General features: G+C 51.5%; 3 protein-coding genes across 3 annotated transcripts; 2 read left to right on the top strand and 1 right to left on the bottom strand.

Moving 5' to 3' along the window:
• Positions 1 to 12: 12 nt before the first annotated feature.
• Asppvi_004114 (histone acetyltransferase TRA1) lies at positions 13 to 11,907 on the top strand (the record flags this gene model as incomplete). The annotated part of the gene is made up of 4 exons (XM_043300070.1): positions 13 to 64; positions 183 to 340; positions 427 to 11,175; positions 11,224 to 11,907. The coding sequence occupies 4 exons, from the start codon at positions 13 to 15 to the stop codon at positions 11,905 to 11,907; spliced, it is 11,643 nt and encodes a 3,880-aa protein (XP_043156005.1).
• A 463-nt stretch (positions 11,908 to 12,370) lies between these two features.
• Asppvi_004115 (Saf4/Yju2 family protein) lies at positions 12,371 to 13,310 on the bottom strand (the record flags this gene model as incomplete). The annotated part of the gene is made up of 3 exons (XM_043300071.1): positions 12,371 to 13,050; positions 13,105 to 13,232; positions 13,288 to 13,310. The coding sequence occupies 3 exons, from the start codon at positions 13,308 to 13,310 to the stop codon at positions 12,371 to 12,373; spliced, it is 831 nt and encodes a 276-aa protein (XP_043156006.1).
• A 739-nt stretch (positions 13,311 to 14,049) lies between these two features.
• Positions 14,050 to 16,352, top strand: Asppvi_004116 (anaphase promoting complex subunit CDC16; the record flags this gene model as incomplete). The annotated part of the gene is made up of 2 exons (XM_043300072.1): positions 14,050 to 14,146; positions 14,206 to 16,352. 2 exons carry the CDS (start codon positions 14,050 to 14,052, stop codon positions 16,350 to 16,352), a joined length of 2,244 nt encoding a protein of 747 aa, XP_043156007.1.
• Positions 16,353 to 16,856: the final 504 nt, after the last annotated feature.

A 16,856-nucleotide genomic window follows, 5' to 3' on the forward strand; every position in this document is an offset into this window, starting at 1 on the left:
TCAACCGCAGCCATGGAGCGAAGCATTGATATCTACGCCAGCAAGCTGGGCGACGATAAGCTTGGTACGTTCCTACCTCAATGCATATCTGTCCAGGCAGATTGCGAGACCGTTTCACCCGAGGCGCAAGTCCTGTCAGTGATATGCGCCATTCGACCTGTGTTAACCAGTTTGCGACATAGATATTAAAATCAGAGCCAACGTCGCGGTCGAGCTACGAGACAACATTGAGCCCTTGTGCTCTGGTGCAAGCTATCCAATTTTCCTTTCCAAGCTATGGCCAGTTTTCAAGAATATTCTGAAGGGCGAGCCGGTGTTCACAAACTTGTCCTTCGAACAGGTAAGTCGCCTTTGCTCCAGCGCTCTTTCCCCTCTCAATTTGTGAGATTGGCGAAACTGGAGCTCATGTCGGTGTCCCGATCCTAGAAATTACGGAATTGCGTCCTCGAAACCTTACATCGACTGCCAATGGCTTCTCCCGATGTCGAGCCCTACGCTGCGGATATGGTTGACCTGCTTATGGATCTTGTGCGCATTGAGAACGAGGAGAATGCGGTTCTCTGCATGAAGACGATCATGGATTTGGAGCGGAACCAAGCAACTGCGACAGCTGCCCGGGTACAGCCTTTCCTGGAGCTCATCCAAGAGATGTTCCAGACGATGGAACAGGTCGTCCGTGATACATTTGATGCACCGAGCCAGGCTACACCGTCGGGAATGCCGTCAACACCGAGTGCTTCAGTACAGAACTTCCAGTCCCCTCGGCCCAGTTCGCCTGCCACATCAGTGTCAGATCTCGGACCAGATCAGCAATCCAGCAATGTCCTGCTCAAGGGTATGCAGTCATTCAAGGTCTTGGCGGAGTGCCCAATCATCGTTGTGTCCATCTTCCAGACCCATCGGAATTCAGTCGCGGCCAATGTGAAGCTGTTCGTGCCTTTAATAAAGAGCATTCTTCTCCTTCAAGCCAAACCGCAGGAGCGAGCGCATGCGGAGGCAGCAGCACAAGGGACAATCTTTACAGGCGTATGCAGGGAAATCAAAAATCGTGCTGCCTTTGGCGAATTCATCACAGCACAAGTGAAGACAATGAGCTTTCTCGCGTACCTGCTCCGTATGTATGCGCACCAGCTTCAAGATTTTCTCCCTACACTTCCTTCCGTTGTGGTTCGACTCCTCCAGGATTGCCCGAGGGAGAAATCCAGCGCCAGGAAAGAGCTTCTTGTGGCCATCCGGCATATTATCAATTTTAACTACCGGAAGATCTTCCTGGAGAAGATTGACGAACTTCTTGATGAGAGAACCCTCATCGGCGATGGATTAACTGTGTACGAGACGATGCGGCCACTCGCCTACAGCATGCTTGCAGATCTTATTCATCATGTGCGAGATCACCTCACTCGCGATCAAATTCGGCGAACAGTCGAAGTGTACACAAAGAATCTTCACGACGATTTCCCGGGAACAAGCTTTCAAACCATGAGTGCTAAGTTGCTTTTGAACATGGCCGAAAGGATTGCAAAGCTAGACGATAAACGCGAGGCCCGTTATTTCCTGATCATGATCTTAGATGCTATTGGTGATAAATTTGCTTGGATTAATCATCAATTTGATAATGCCGTCAAGGTGTCCAAGGCGTACAAGGCAGGCAAGAAAGATATTGAGCCTTCTTCCGAAAGATATCTCGCGGACAAGGAAAACCCTCCAGATTGGGATGAGATCGATATTTTCTCGGCATCGCCCATCAAGACCTCGAACCCTCGCGATCGCGGAGGAGACCCTGTCTCGGACAACATCTTCTTGTTCAAGAACCTCATCAACGGATTGAAGAACATCTTCCATCAGCTCAAGAACTGCAACCCAGAACATATTCAGATCGACCCCAACAACGTGCCGATTAACTGGCCTGAAGTCTCTTACGGCTATAATGCAGAGGAAGTACGGGTTATCAAGAAGCTGTTCCATGAGGGAGCGCGTGTCTTCAAATATTATGGCGTCGATCAGCCTGCGCCAGAAGTGACATATAGTTCCCCCTTCGATTTCCTTGCCAGTCAGTATACGGCGCCTATGTCGCGGGAAGAGAAAGAGCTGTTGGAGAGCTTTGGGACTGTCTTCCACTGCATTGATACGGCTACTTTCCATGAGGTGTTTCACTCCGAGATCCCTTACCTTCATGAGCTTATGTTTGAGCATGGGGCTTTACTTCACCTGCCTCAATTCTTCCTCGCCAGCGAAGCCACTTCTCCTGCATTCTCCGGGATGGTTCTCCAGTACCTCATGGATCGTATCCATGAAGTGGGAACCGCTGACATGACCAAAGCGAAAATTCTCCTCAGGATGTTCAAGCTTTCTTTCATGGCTGTGACCCTCTTCTCCGTCCAAAATGAGCAGGTACTGCACCCTCATGTAACCAAGATCGTCACGAAATGCATTGAGCTATCAGTCACCGCTGAAGAACCCATGAACTATTTCCTCCTCCTGCGGTCACTCTTTCGCAGTATTGGCGGGGGCCGATTTGAATTGTTGTACAAGGAAATCCTTCCATTGCTGGAGATGCTCCTTGAGACGTTCAACAATTTATTGCATGCTGCTCAAAAGCCGCAAGAGCGTGATCTCTATGTCGAACTGACGCTCACTGTGCCCGCGCGTTTGTCCCATCTTCTGCCTCACCTGAGCTACCTCATGCGCCCCATCGTTGTAGCATTGCGTGCAGACTCAGATCTTGTAGGGCAGGGCTTGCGAACCCTTGAGCTTTGCGTTGACAATCTCACGGCTGACTACCTGGACCCCATCATGGCTCCCATTATGGACGAATTGATGACTGCTCTATGGGATCATCTGCGACCGCATCCCTACAATCATTTCCACGCTCATACAACCATGCGAATTCTGGGCAAATTAGGTGGCCGTAACAGGAAATTTTTGAACCATCCGCCTGAGCTTACATTCGAGCAATTTTCTGATGATTCGCCAAGCTTCGATATCAAGCTCATTGGGCCCAGTGAGAAACGGCCGTTCCCCAGCGGAATTGGGGTGGACCTAGCAATCAGGAAGTTAATGGAGGTTCCCAAGACGGCCGCCGCAAAAGCCTCTGATGGCTACTATAAGCAACAGGCATTCCGCATGCTCTCATCCCAATTGAAGCTCTACATTGGTCATGAGAATCTCCCGGAAGATTTAGCTGCTCTTTTGCGTTTGCACGCCAATGACCTCTTCGAGGGCAAAACGACAGCCATGGCCGACATCCTGGACAAATCTGAGAGGTCTAGTTCAATTGCGAAGAAGTTGGCGCAGGAGGGCACTCTGAAGCAGCTCCTGAAAGCTTGCATTTTCGCCACCACCCTTCCAGACATCGAACAGAGCGCAACTGCCTTCGTGGCTGATGTCTGCAAGCATTTTGCGGTCGTCGAAGTCGGAAGGGCCCTAGCGCTAGCCAGACATAACCGGAAGCCCTTTGATGTCCACAGTGGAGAAGGTCCCGTTTATTTAGACTCGCGGATTCTCGCTGAAGCAATCGTCGAAAGCMTCTCATCTGATAACCTTCGTGTCCGCGATGGCGCTCAGGCGGCAATGCAGGTCATGAAGGACGCCGCGGGGATTATTTTTGGAGCACCTGAGCGAGTCGCGAAACTGCCATTCTTCCAGCACCTGGGCCGTGTCTTTTGCCATAGTTGTCATAGCGAGGAATGGTTCACCAAGGCCGGAGGCAGCCTGGGCATTCACCTCTTCGCAACCAAACTTGATCTTGGAGATTCTTGGCTCTTCGATAAACAGTTTGAATTCGCTCGAGCACTGATGTATGTTATCAAGGATACGCCCGCTGATCTGCCGGCTAGCACTCGAGTCAGTGCCGGTGACACCCTGGACTTGATTCTCAGACGCTGCTGCAAAAATGTGTCCAAGGATGACATGAAGAACGAGAAGAGTCGTCTTTGGTCCCTATGCGGTTTCTTCGTCTATGAGCTTTCGCATATGAACAAGCATGTCCGTGAGGCTTCGCGAAGGAGTTTTTCCACGATTGCTGAGGTGCTTGGTTGTCAAGTACACGAGCTCATTTTCCCCGTCAAAGACCGGCTTCTGCAGTCGATTTTTAACAAGCCTCTGCGGGCATTGCCTTTCCCCACTCAGATCGGCTTCATTGATGCCATAACCTTTTGCCTAAGCCTCCATAACAACATTGTCACTTTCAATGAGCCATTGAATCGATTGATGCTAGAGTCCCTTGCCCTTGCAGATGCTGACGATGAGTCTCTCGCATCCAAGCCGAATGAGTTCAAGAATGCCGAAATGATTGTCAATCTCCGTGTGGCCTGCCTGCGTCTATTGTCGATGGCTATGAGCTTTCCAGAATTCGCAAATACACCGCAGAACACCAGCCGTGCGCGCATTATCTCCGTCTTCTTCAAGTCCCTTTATTCTCGATCACACGATGTCATCGAGGCGGCCAACGCAGGTCTCAGGGATGTTCTCACGCAGACGAACAAGCTGCCCAAGGATCTACTTCAGAATGGCCTTCGCCCCATTCTCATGAACCTGCAGGATCCCAAACGCCTTAGTGTGGCAGGACTGGATGGCCTTGCTCGCCTCCTTACCCTGTTGACAAACTACTTCAAGGTCGAGATTGGTGCCCGGCTGTTGGATCATATGAAGGTTATAGCGGATGATGCGGTGTTGCAAAAGGTGTCGTTTAGCCTTGTCGAGCAGAATCAGACAATTAAGATTGTCACTGCGATCTTCAACATATTTCACCTTCTTCCTCCAGCCGCCACATCATTCATGGAGCACCTTGTGAATAAAGTGTTGGAACTGGAAGAGAAGCTTCGCCGAACATCTAACAGCCCATTCCGGAAACCGCTTGTCAAGTATCTCAATCGCTATCCCAAGGAGAGTCTGGCGTTCTTCCTAGCTCGCTTTAAAGAGGAGCGCTTCGGACGATTCTTTGGCCAGATCCTCGCGGACCCGGACAGCGAGGCATTGCGTGCTGCAGTCGTAGCAGACACCGAGGGCTTCAAGTCAGCTGTTTTTGGACAAGACACAACCGATGGCAGGAATACTGCTGCCATTAACGGTATCTATGTCGCGCATTCTGTCTGCTCGTACGAGGCCACCAAGCGCTGGCTGGTCTCGCACGCCGATCTTAAGACCATGCTGCTCAATGCTGGACGAGATCTTGAGAGAAAGCTGCGCGGTGATCGGCTTCCAGCAAACGAACGTCTGAGGGTGGAGCAGGCGGAGGACCAGTTGATGGATATATTCACCATTTACCTGTCCGAGTCGGTGCAGGACCTGGATTTCCTCTTTGACCTCATAGACGGTCTATCGGCAGAAGAACTGAAGCGTACGCTGGCATTCCCCAAGTTTATCTACCGCCACATCATAACCAACGAATCCATCGACTACCGGCGGTCAGTAATCATGCGCTGTCTCGATCTTTACGGCCAACGCACTTGCTCGCAAAAGATGAAGACGTACGCCTTCCACAATCTGGTCAATCCAATATTGGCCATGGACGTCCAAACAACATGGAATAGCCCTTCTAACAGCCCGAAGTTGATGGATAAGAGCATGACCGAATCTATTCAAAGCCGTCTCTGGAGGCCCCAGTTAGCTGATTTGAGCGAGGAGTCTACTCAAGCTGGCGTGGACCATTCGCGCATGGAATTACTCCAGCTGTCAGCTTTGTTGATCAAATACCATCATCAGACCGTCCAAGACTCTCGCAAGGACATCATCAAGTTTGCTTGGAATTATATTCGGCTTGAAGATATAATCAACAAGTATGGAGCCTATGTCCTCATCAGTTACTTCATTGCCCACTACGAGACGCCTTTCAAGATCGTGGTCCAGGTCTACGTTGCTTTGTTGCGAGCACATCAAAACGAGGGTAAAGCCCTTGTCACCCAGGCTCTTGACGTTCTGGCGCCCGTTTTGCCTTCGAGGATAATGTCTGCAACGAGCAATGCTCAAGCGCCTGACACACGGTATCCGTTGTGGGCGAAGTGGCCTCGACGCATCTTAGCGGAAGAGACTGCGAATCTGCAACAAGTCATGAGCATTTTTCAATTCCTTGTGCGGCATCCCGACCTCTTCTATGAATCTAGAGAGCATTTCGTTCCACTTATCGTTCCCTCTTTGATCAAAATAGCGGCACCTCCGAATTCGAATAATGAAAGCAAGAAGCTCGCTCTGAATCTCATTGGCCTTATTTGGCACTGGGAAGAGAGGAGGGTTACTAGCAGCCGTACCGCTATGACCAATGGCATCTTGGAGTCGCCAAATGCAAGGAAGCGCAAACTTGAAGATACACAAGACACGTCTTCACCCTCTGCAGCTCTTGCTCCTCCTAGTACTCACGAACGCACTGAGTACATCATACCTTCGGATCTGCGAGCTGCAATGACGAAGTACCTGATTACATTCATTACAACCGTGCCCGAGAGGTTCACCGTTCCAGCTGCTAGCTTCCGTGAGCTACCTTCGTCAAAACCACAGCAACAGCAGCCGGCCGTTGTGACTGGCGACATGGTTAAGAAAGCTGTATTCCTACTGAGAAACCTCCTCTCTCCTGAGTACTGGGCCGATCTTGATATTGAGTTGTATCAGAAGATTACCGAGCCGATCCTTGCCGGGGAAAAGGCGGACAAGCCAGACGAAAAGCACATCACCACCATGGTTAATGCTTTGCAAGTCGTGCGTGTGCTTCTCGCAGTTAAGCCTGATGATTGGATCACTGCTCGTCTTCCGCTTGTTCAAAGATTGTTCGAGAAGCCCTTGCGCTCAGACAATCCGGAAATTCAGGATTCACTTCATGGTGTAGAGGATACCATGGATATCTCTCCCAAACTGCCCCCCCCGATACGACGCGTGCTTGATGCTCTGCCAGAAGATCAACCGGAGGATGAAGATGCTATGGATGTTGAGACTTCTCCCTCTGAATTTGTCACCTACCTGTCAGCCATTGCGACTGAGACTCTTTCGGCCAACAACTACATTTCAAGCCTCAATATCCTCTGGACTCTTTCCAAGAACAAACCGGCTGAGATGGACGCCCATATTGTCCCAGTTATGAAGGCCTTCTCTCAGAAATTGGCGAAAGAGCATGTTGCAGCATCGACGAACAACCAGCAAGCACAGTATCCACCCGGAGCCGCCAAACCTGCAGAGAATCTGCCGGATCAACAGGAATATGAAATCGGTGTTGACCTGATTCTTAAGACAATCGAGCTGATCTCCGTGCGCATGTCTCACCTTGGTGAGCAAAGACGCCCTTTCCTGAGTGTACTTGCACAGTTGGTGGAAAGGTCACAGAATGAGGCCCTTTGCACCAAAGTACTGAATATGGTTGAGACCTGGATTTTCCATTCCACGGAGTCTTGGCCGACCTTGAAGGAGAAGACTGCCGTCTTACACAAGATGCTACTTTTTGAGACTCGATCGGACCAGAAAATGCTGAAGAAGTTCTTGGATTTGGTGATCAGGATCTATGAAGATTCTAAGATCACACGCACCGAGCTCACAGTTAGGCTGGAGCACGCATTCTTAATTGGCACTAGAGCGCAGGATGTTGAAATGCGTAATCGGTTCATGAACATCTTCGATCGGAGTTTGACTCGACTAGCTAGTTCCCGGCTAAGCTATGTCCTTACCTGCCAAAATTGGGACACTCTCGCGGACTCTTTCTGGCTCGCTCAAGCCTCCCATCTCATACTGGGATGTGTCGACATGACAGCACCGGCCAGACTCCACCCTGACGATTTCACTGTCTATCCTCTCTCTTTCCTTCTGAGCAATGCTGAAAAAGATGCAAGGAAGACTGATGTCATGGTCGATGCTCAGCTGGAGGCTTTTATCTCCGATCGTAAGCGATTCATAGCCGATATTGGCGACGTGAGAACTCGAGATTTGATGGAGCCGCTCTGCCAACTCCAGCATACGGACCCAAACGTCGCTTACAGTCTGTGGACCACGTTGTTCCCCATTTTCTGGTCTACATTGTCCAGGGAGGACCGTATCGACTTGGAGAAGGGCATGGTGACACTTATCACGCGCGAATACCATCAAAGACAGCTGGACAAGAGGCCAAATGTTGTGCAAGCTCTGCTTGAAGGCGCCGTCAGGTCCAAGCCCCGATTCAAAGTCCCTCCTCATGTGATGAAGTACCTCAGTCGCACTTATGACGCGTGGTACACGGCTGCCAGCTACCTGGAGGAAACCGCAATCAGTCCAATCATTGATACCCCGACAGTACGTGAGAGTAACCTGGATGCGTTGGTGGAAGTATATGCGGGTCTACAAGAAGATGACTTCTTCTATGGTACCTGGCGGCGTCGATGCAAGTTCGTTGAAACCAACGCTGCTCTCTCTTATGAACAGCAAGGAATGTGGGATAAGGCCCAGCAGCTTTACGAAAATGCTCAGATCAAGGCCCGGTCCGGTGCAATGCCATTTTCCCAAGGCGAATACTACCTGTGGGAAGATCACTGGTTGATCTGCGCCCAGAAATTGCAGCAGTGGGAGATTTTGAGCGACTTTGCCAAGCACGAGAATCTTAATGATCTTCTCTTGGAGGCTGCCTGGAGGAACATCGAGAACTGGCAAAGCGAAGGCAATCGGGAGCAGATTGAATCGCTCATCAAGTCTGTTTCCGATGCGCCCACGCCCAGGCGGACTTTCTTCCAAGCTTTCATGTCACTCTTGCAGTTCCATCTCAAGAAAGAGAATTTGCAAGACTTCAACGGCGTGTGTGATGAGTCGATCCAGTTATCCATTCGCAAATGGCTCCAGCTGCCGAAGAATATTACAAATGCCCATATTCCGATATTGCAGCACTTCCAACTTCTTGTTGAGCTTCATGATGCCAGCCATATCTGTGCAAGCTTGTCCCAAACCAATGAAAGAAACCTGGATACCAAGTCCGCTGAGTTGAAGCTTCTGCTTGGAACATGGCGAGACCGTCTTCCCAATCTCTGGGACGATATTAACGCCTGGCAGGATCTTGTCACCTGGCGCCAGCATATCTTCCAGCTCATAAACGCGACGTATCTGAGTCTGCTGCCCCCACAGACGAACAACGTGGCTAGCAATTCCTACGCCTATCGTGGCTACCACGAGACAGCGTGGATCATCAACAGGTTCGCCCATGTTGCTCGAAAGCACCAAATGCCCGAAGTCTGTATCAACCAGCTCAGCCGGATTTACACCCTACCGAACATTGAAATTCAAGAGGCTTTCCTGAAGTTGCGGGAGCAGGCAAAATGCCATTATCAAAACCCCAAGGAACTCAATAGTGGATTGGATGTAATCAACAACACAAATCTCAACTACTTCGGCGCACAGCAGAAGGCAGAGTTCTACACCCTCAAAGGCATGTTCCTGGCCAAGCTCAACCATGTCAATGAGGCCAACGAGGCATTTGGGGTCGCCTTGTACTACGACTTGAGACTCGCAAAGGCCTGGTCTGAGTGGGGCCAGTACAGTGATCAACGCTTCAAGGCCGATCCATCGGACTATGAACTGGCCAGCAATGCGGTTAGTTGTTACCTTGAGGCTGCAGGCCTTTACAAGAATGCGAAGTCTAGAAAACTTCTCAGCCGTATTCTCTGGCTTCTCAGCTTGGACAATGAAGAGGGACGAATTGCTGGAGCCTTCGAGAACTTCAAGGGAGACACCCCTGTTTGGTACTGGATTACCTTCATACCGCAGCTTCTTACGAGCCTATCGCACCGCGAAGCACGCCTTTGCAAGGCCGTCTTGGTGAAGATAGCGAAATTGTACCCTCAGGCGCTCTTCTTCCTCCTCCGTACGAACCGGGAGGACATGCTCAGTATCAAGAAACAGCATGACCAGAAGCAGGAGAAGTTGAATCGTGCTAGGCAGCAGCAGGCGTCGCCCCACACCAAGCCTTCTCCGGCGACGGCCGACAGTTCTCCTGCACAGGGTGGTCAACCTGCTAATCCAAATGCTCCTGCTCAGGGTCAGGTTAGCCAACCATCTCAAGGTCAAGCCCAAGGCCAGCAACAAGGTTTGCCCCAAGGCCAGAGTCCAGGTCAGGGTCAGATCAAGTCCCAACAATCACCCGCTCAAGGCCAAGCTCAGCCCCAGGGACAAGCTCAACCCTCCGGTGCAACTCCTGGACAACCCCAAGGTTCAGGGCAAGGACAAATGCAGCAACCTCAGAATCAACAACAGGCTCACTTGCAAGTGCCTGGGCAGAACGGGGTGCAGCAGCAGACACAGACTGCTGCAACAGAGCCAGAAAAGGAGCCTCTCAAGAAACCGTGGGAGTATTCGGACGAAATCATGTCCGGCCTGAAGACTGCCTTCCCGTTGCTTGCACTGTCGATGGAGACGATGGTCGACCAGATTCACAAGAACTTCAAGTGCCCCCCTGACGAGGACGCCTATCGTCTCATTGTCGCCCTGCTTAACGATGGCTTGGCCTACGTGGGTCGCATGCCCGGTTCATACGCCCAAGACTTTAAACTACCTGCCGCCACCGAGGCCAATATCACTCGCTTCGCAGAAACGATTCTCCCTGCACATATTCGCAAGTCTTTTGAAGCCGATTTCGTCGTGAAGAAGCCAACCATGTACGAATACATCCAGAAGCTGCGTCGCTGGCGTGACAAGTTCGAGGAGAAGCTGGATCGCCGCGGCCAGTACCAATTTTTAGAAACCTATTCGCCGCATCTGAGCGAGTTCCGCTTCCTGAAATTTGATGAAGTCGAGGTGCCGGGACAATATCTGCTGCACAAGGACAAGAACCAGGATTTCGTGCGCATCGACAGGTTCCTGCCAGATATCGACCTTGTCCGGGGTATTGGTGTTTGTCATCGTCGGCTCAAAATTCGTGGCCATGACGGTAGCGTGCATCCGTTCGCTGTTCAACATCCCGCAGCTCGCCACTGTAGACGAGAAGAGCGCATCCTGCAGCTCTTCCGTATCTTCAACGGGCTTCTTGGCAAACGCAAGGAAAGCCGGCGCCGTAACCTGTATTTCCATCTCCCGCTCATGGTTCCCCTCGCGCCGCACATTCGCTTGGTGCGCGATGATCCTTCATACATTTCTATGCAGGGGATATTCGAGGACTATTGCCGCCGAGTGGGAACCAGCAAGGATGAACCGGTTCTGTTCACTATGGAGAAAATGCGGTCATTGGCAGAGACGAAACAAAATGTACGTCAAACAGATTGTTTAATGGTGGAGCAAGCTAACGTATCCCAGCGGACCCCTGACCAGCAACAGGTTCTTCGGACCGAGATTCTCACGGCCATTCAGGAGAAGTGGGTGCCCAGTACGATTGTGAAGGACTACTTCCAGAAGACGTATCCCAATTTTGCAAATTTCTGGCTCTTCCGTCGTCAATTCTCCTATCAATACGCGGCTATCGCTTTCATGACCTACGTGATGCATATGGGCAACCGGTATCCCAACAAGATAATGATCTCCAGATCTACAGGTGACATTTGGGGCACGGAGCTGATACCAGCGATTAACCCCGCAAAGGCTTTCTTCTACAACCCGGAACAGGTGCCATTCCGTTTCACGCCTAATATCCAGACACTGATGGGACCGATCGCAACTGAAGGTCTCTTTGCTTGCGCTTTGATGGCGATCGCCCGCTGCCTCACCGAACCGCGTCATGAGCTCGAGCAGCAACTGAGCATCTTCGTTCGTGACGAGATGATGTTCTGGGCCACAGCGCAACATCGCGGTGTGCTTCCAGTGCAACAGCTTCGTGACCTGGTGTACAACAATAGCGATATCATTGTCAACCGGGCTGTTAGTCTTGCCAGCCCGCCAGAGGGCAATTTGCCCGCCAACCAAACCACTATCGACCTGATCTCCAAGGCTGTGAACCCTCAGCACCTGGCATCTTGTGATGCACTCTGGATGCCGTACCTCTAGTTGTACGTCGACTGGTTTCTGCTTCGTCCCATGTTCTATCGTGTACTCTTTACCTGGCGTTTGTGACTCGGTTCAGGGGGATGGCATTTGGTTCGCGGAGGAGGTCTCAGGAATTTGGGAAAAGTTGAAGGGCATACTTGGACTTGGATTTTCTACTAGTTTTTATTCTAGCGTGGCGCCCTGGGACACATTTGATTCCTTGAGGATATGCTTATGATATCACATCCCGTTTTCACACGTTTGTCTGCAGTTCTTTTTACTGGTTTTGCGCTCAACAGGGCATTGCATTGGCAGCCAGATTTTACTGTGTTTTGAAATAGGCTCAATTGAAATAGATTTATCATAATTGGTATGTAAAAGGTACTGTGCTGAGGATTCCCATGATATGCATACCCGTAAACCGAAACGCCAAATACCTTTAACCTTCAACTGATCCGCGGAGGAAATCGGTGCATATATAGAGTTATACCAGAGACGGCTTAGGCTTCTTCTTGATGCCTAAACCATTGACCAGAGGCTTTTTGGGCTTCTTAACCCTAGCGAATGAGGGCGGAGGGGGTGTTTCTGTCTGACTCGAGCTCGGCGTCGTCCCATTGATTGTATCTTCTTCCACAAGCCTCTTCACCTTCTCTCCAGTCTCCGTCGTGAATGCCCTCCGGGCAGCCTCCTCAATTTCCTTCTCCTCCCTCAGCCGCTGCTCATCCACCTCGTTCCGAACATGAGTCAACGCCACGTCACCACTGAGCGCCTCATTTCGCTCGATCCGCGCATTCCGCGTCCGGATCTCATCCAGTGCATCCGCGATCGCCATCTCACGCTTCGAATCGAGCATCTTCTCCTCCAGCTCGGCCATCTTATCCCGCTCCAACCGCTCCTGCTCCTCGTTCTCCTCGCGTTCCAGCCGGTCCAGCGTCTCCTGCTCCGTCTCCTCGATATCATTCTTGGCGTCCCGCCATGGCTCGAAGTTGCGCTTTGCGCCCTTTTCCGCCTTGTAGTCCATTGCCTTGGGGTCCGTCAGGAAGGTGATCTCGCCGCTGCAGCGCGTGCAGCGGATGTAGAAGCGGTAGATGGGGATGTTGAGATATTTCTGGTCGGTGGTTTCTTTGCGCGCGTTGAATTTGCGGCCTTTGTAGATGTATTCGCCTGTAGAAGATTAATTAGTATGGGCTATACGAGGGCAACAGGAGGAAGACGTACCGCAGTGAGTGCATTTCATGGAGAAGGGCGCCATGAGACGGACGGTGATGACCTTGGGACCGGTCTGCCTCAAATGCTTTGGCGTCCTGCCGATCGCCGACGGATCGAAGTCCGGAGGGTAGTATTTGCTATGCGATGTTAGCTGGTGTCTGGTTTCATTTTTGGGTTGTTGGTTAGACGTACCTGAGCACTTTTCGTTCAGACATGGTTGCGCTGCGGTGCTAGTTTGAATATCGCGACTGAGTTGTAGAAGATATTTGAGGGTGGGACTGCCAAAGAGTCTCAGAAGGCAAGGTGGCTGATCGGCAGATGCTGACTTGAATACAAGAGATATTGAAGTAGGATGAGAGATGTAAATGCTGGAGGCGACAAGGCGGCGATAAGGCATGCACAAGTCACATGATATAATTAATAATCAGCGAGCATAAATAATATTGTGCACGCACATGGTMTGCCTCGAGCTCCTGAGAGCACAGGCATGGAGGAAGTCCAGTCTTACCTTACCCATAAGTAAAGAACTTCTCCGTTGTTCTTCCGATTATTGCATGGCTAGAGCGGTACCATGCGCATTCTATACTAAAGTGTAGGAACTGCTAAGGATACAGACTACCCGATCAGGCAGGATGCACGGGCCATTTTTGACGCGTTTGGATCAACAGAAGATCATCGATGATGGTAATGCACAAAGATTGCTCCAGCAGCCACTGCACATTGTTTCTGCTTCCTCCCATTAGGGAATAATTGGAGCGCAAGGGGATATCTACCACGAACTGCGGATACTTGTCTGCGTCTCGAAGCAAGTTGCCCGATTCCACATCGTTGGCCACTGTCTCCACCAAATACAACTAAAGGGTCTTGCTCACCCTCAATGTGCTTCTGCCCTCGGGGTGGTCCTCAGTACTCTCGTGTCTCGATTGACTCTTCGTATACGATCTGTGCTTGCTCATGGAAAAGTTCCTGCGCTCCTGGCGCCAGGATGCGCTGAATCGAGGCCAACACGATGCTGCCATTTACATCGGCGACAAAGTTCTCGCATTGACGAGTGAGTCGACTTGATCTGATCCTTGCAAGAAGAAATAACAGACTGACGGTGCTCTCAAGACAGCGACTCCGATGCTTTCTGGCTCGCTCAAGTCCATTTCTCTAACAACAACTACACGCGCGCCTTGGCCCTCCTCTCTCGGAAAGATCTCATCTCTCGAAGTACCGCTTGCCGCTACCTCGCCGGCCATTGCTATATAAAACAGAATCAGTTTGAACAGGCTTTGTCAGTGCTCGGCGACCATAACCCAACTCATCTCATCCGCAGCAGCAACAGCCGTCGCAAGCTGCAGCACCTCACTCTGCGCAACGGTAAGACTACAGCATCGCGGATTGATCGCAATGAGGAGAGGGAAAGGGAGGATGCGAATAACATTCGGTTTGAGGCGGCGATGTGCTATCTACGGGGGCTGTGTTTTGCAAAGCAGAATGCCTTTGATCGCGCCCGTGACTGTTACAAGGACGCAGTGCGCATTGACGTGCAGTGCTTTGAGGCTTTTGACCAGCTGATGAAGAATTCGCTCATGTCGCCGGCTGAAGAGCTCGAGTTCTTGGAATCTCTTGACTTCGATGCGGTATCCTCGCCCGACCCGTCTGTCGCTCAGGAGGCGGCTCATTTCACCAAGATGCTCTACACAACCCGACTGTCAAAGTACTCGTCGCCCGCCATCCTGTCCGACGCGACCGAGACCCTGTCCACGCACTACAACCTTGCAGAGAACCCTGATATTCTTCTTTCTCGGGCTGAAGCTCTTTACACCCAGTGCCGGTTTGCCGAGGCACTTGAGCTGACATCCTCTATCTTGGCCACGGAGGCAACGACCACGCCCAATGTACCGGCTCTAAGTCACCTCGGACACCCTCCGGCGGTTTACCCTTTGCATCTGGCCTGTCTATACGAAACAGGTGCGACAAATGCGCTCTTCCTACTCGCCCACACGCTGGCCGACCATGCTCCAGAAGAGTCGTATACGTACCTCGCGATTGGCGTCTACTACCTGTCGGTGTCAAAGATTGCCGAAGCACGGCGGTTTTTCTCCAAAGCATCCTTGCTGGATCCGCACTCGGCACCCGCGTGGATTGGGTTTGCGCATACTTTTGCGGCTGAAGGAGAGCATGATCAAGCTATAGCCGCTTATAGCACGGCCGCTCGGCTGTTCCAAGGCAGCCACTTACCGCAGCTGTTCCTTGGTATGCAGCATTTAGCCCTGAACAACATGTCCTTGGCGCACGAGTACCTGTCTGCAGCCTACGCAATGTCCACGGGTGCGGCTGCCGGCACGGTGCCATCCATTCCGGCTAACCCTTCCGGGGACGCCCATGGCGGTGACCCGCTGGTTCTCAACGAACTCGGTGTGGTACTATACCACCAGAACCATCTCGAGGGTGCTGTAGAGCTATTCAATCAATCCCTGACTCTAGCGACGGCACTTCATTGTGAGCCGGGTGCGTGGGTGGCAACACGGGCGAATTTGGGTCACGCACTGCGCCGTATCGGACGACTAACCGAGGCGCTTGCTGAATTCGACGAATGCCTTCGGATCGGTGCAGGCGGGGCGGGCGTCGCCTACGGTCCGTTTTTGGGCGGCAGTGGCAGCAGCGCCTCGGGTGTTGCGTCGTCAGGTGTTGGAGGCTACGAAGATCGTGGCTTGATCGGATCACTTCATACTTCGCGTGGCCTTATTCTGTTGGAACTTGGACGGACAATGGAGGCGGTAACAGCTCTTCATGAAGCCGTTCGCGTCCTTGGGGCGAGTGGAGGCGGGGATGCGGCTGGCGGTGCGGGTATTGCTGGTACACTTCTCTCCCGTGCTTTAGAGATCTGGGCTCTGGAAGGTCATGAGGGGGAGTCTGCATCACCAGAAAATCTTGAGCGAGTGACCACCAGCCGCAGTTCGACTCGTTCGCGCGACAAGGGCAAGGGAAAGGCATCCAGACGGCGAGGCATGACGGAGGAAGAGTGGACGGATGAAGTCCCTCAAGCTGGTGTCCCACCCACGGGCCCTGCAACGGAGACATTGGAACAAAAGGTGGAGATGGAGCTAGATGACGAGGCAGATGGGCTACTGCGACACGCCATGAGTCGTGTTCGCGGCGGGCGAGGAAGACGACGACTTGATTTCAGTCCCGACACTGAGGCCACTGAGACCCCTGGGCCGGCGGGAGCTCGTAATCGAGGGAACAGAGCGGTTCGAGATCATACATGAGCATGGTTGATAGATGGTGGGATGAGTTTGGGTGCATTGCAACTGGGCGTTTTGATGGATATACCCAAGGTTTCCTTTTGGTTCCATTGGTCATTAGATTGCTTGATGGAGATTGACGTGACATTCCTTTTTCCGTTTTCTGTAGTGCTGTTTGTACATGTCAGCTTCTCTCCATTCTTGGTATCTTCTCTCTCTAGAATTACCATCCCCAATGGAGTCATGTGCGCAGCTGTCTCATCGAGACGATTTATATCGACTAGCGTCACTCCTTTCCTGAACTTCACAGCCTAGACCTGAGATACGTACATTTGCCACATTCTCTGTATCATCCCTGTTAGGATCCTATGAGTAGTTTTAAATAGGCTCCTTTTAAATGTGGACGGAACGAACCGCCGCATTATTGTTTCAGATTTCAGCCTCTCGGGCGCTTCTACTCTGCCCCTTTACCCTACAATCTATTGCTGTGAAGTAACACAACAATAATAAGATGTATCTCAGAGAAAA

This window comes from Aspergillus pseudoviridinutans, assembly GCF_018340605.1.
Source record: "Aspergillus pseudoviridinutans IFM 55266 DNA, scaffold_3, whole genome shotgun sequence".
Classification (NCBI taxonomy): domain Eukaryota; kingdom Fungi; phylum Ascomycota; class Eurotiomycetes; order Eurotiales; family Aspergillaceae; genus Aspergillus; species Aspergillus pseudoviridinutans.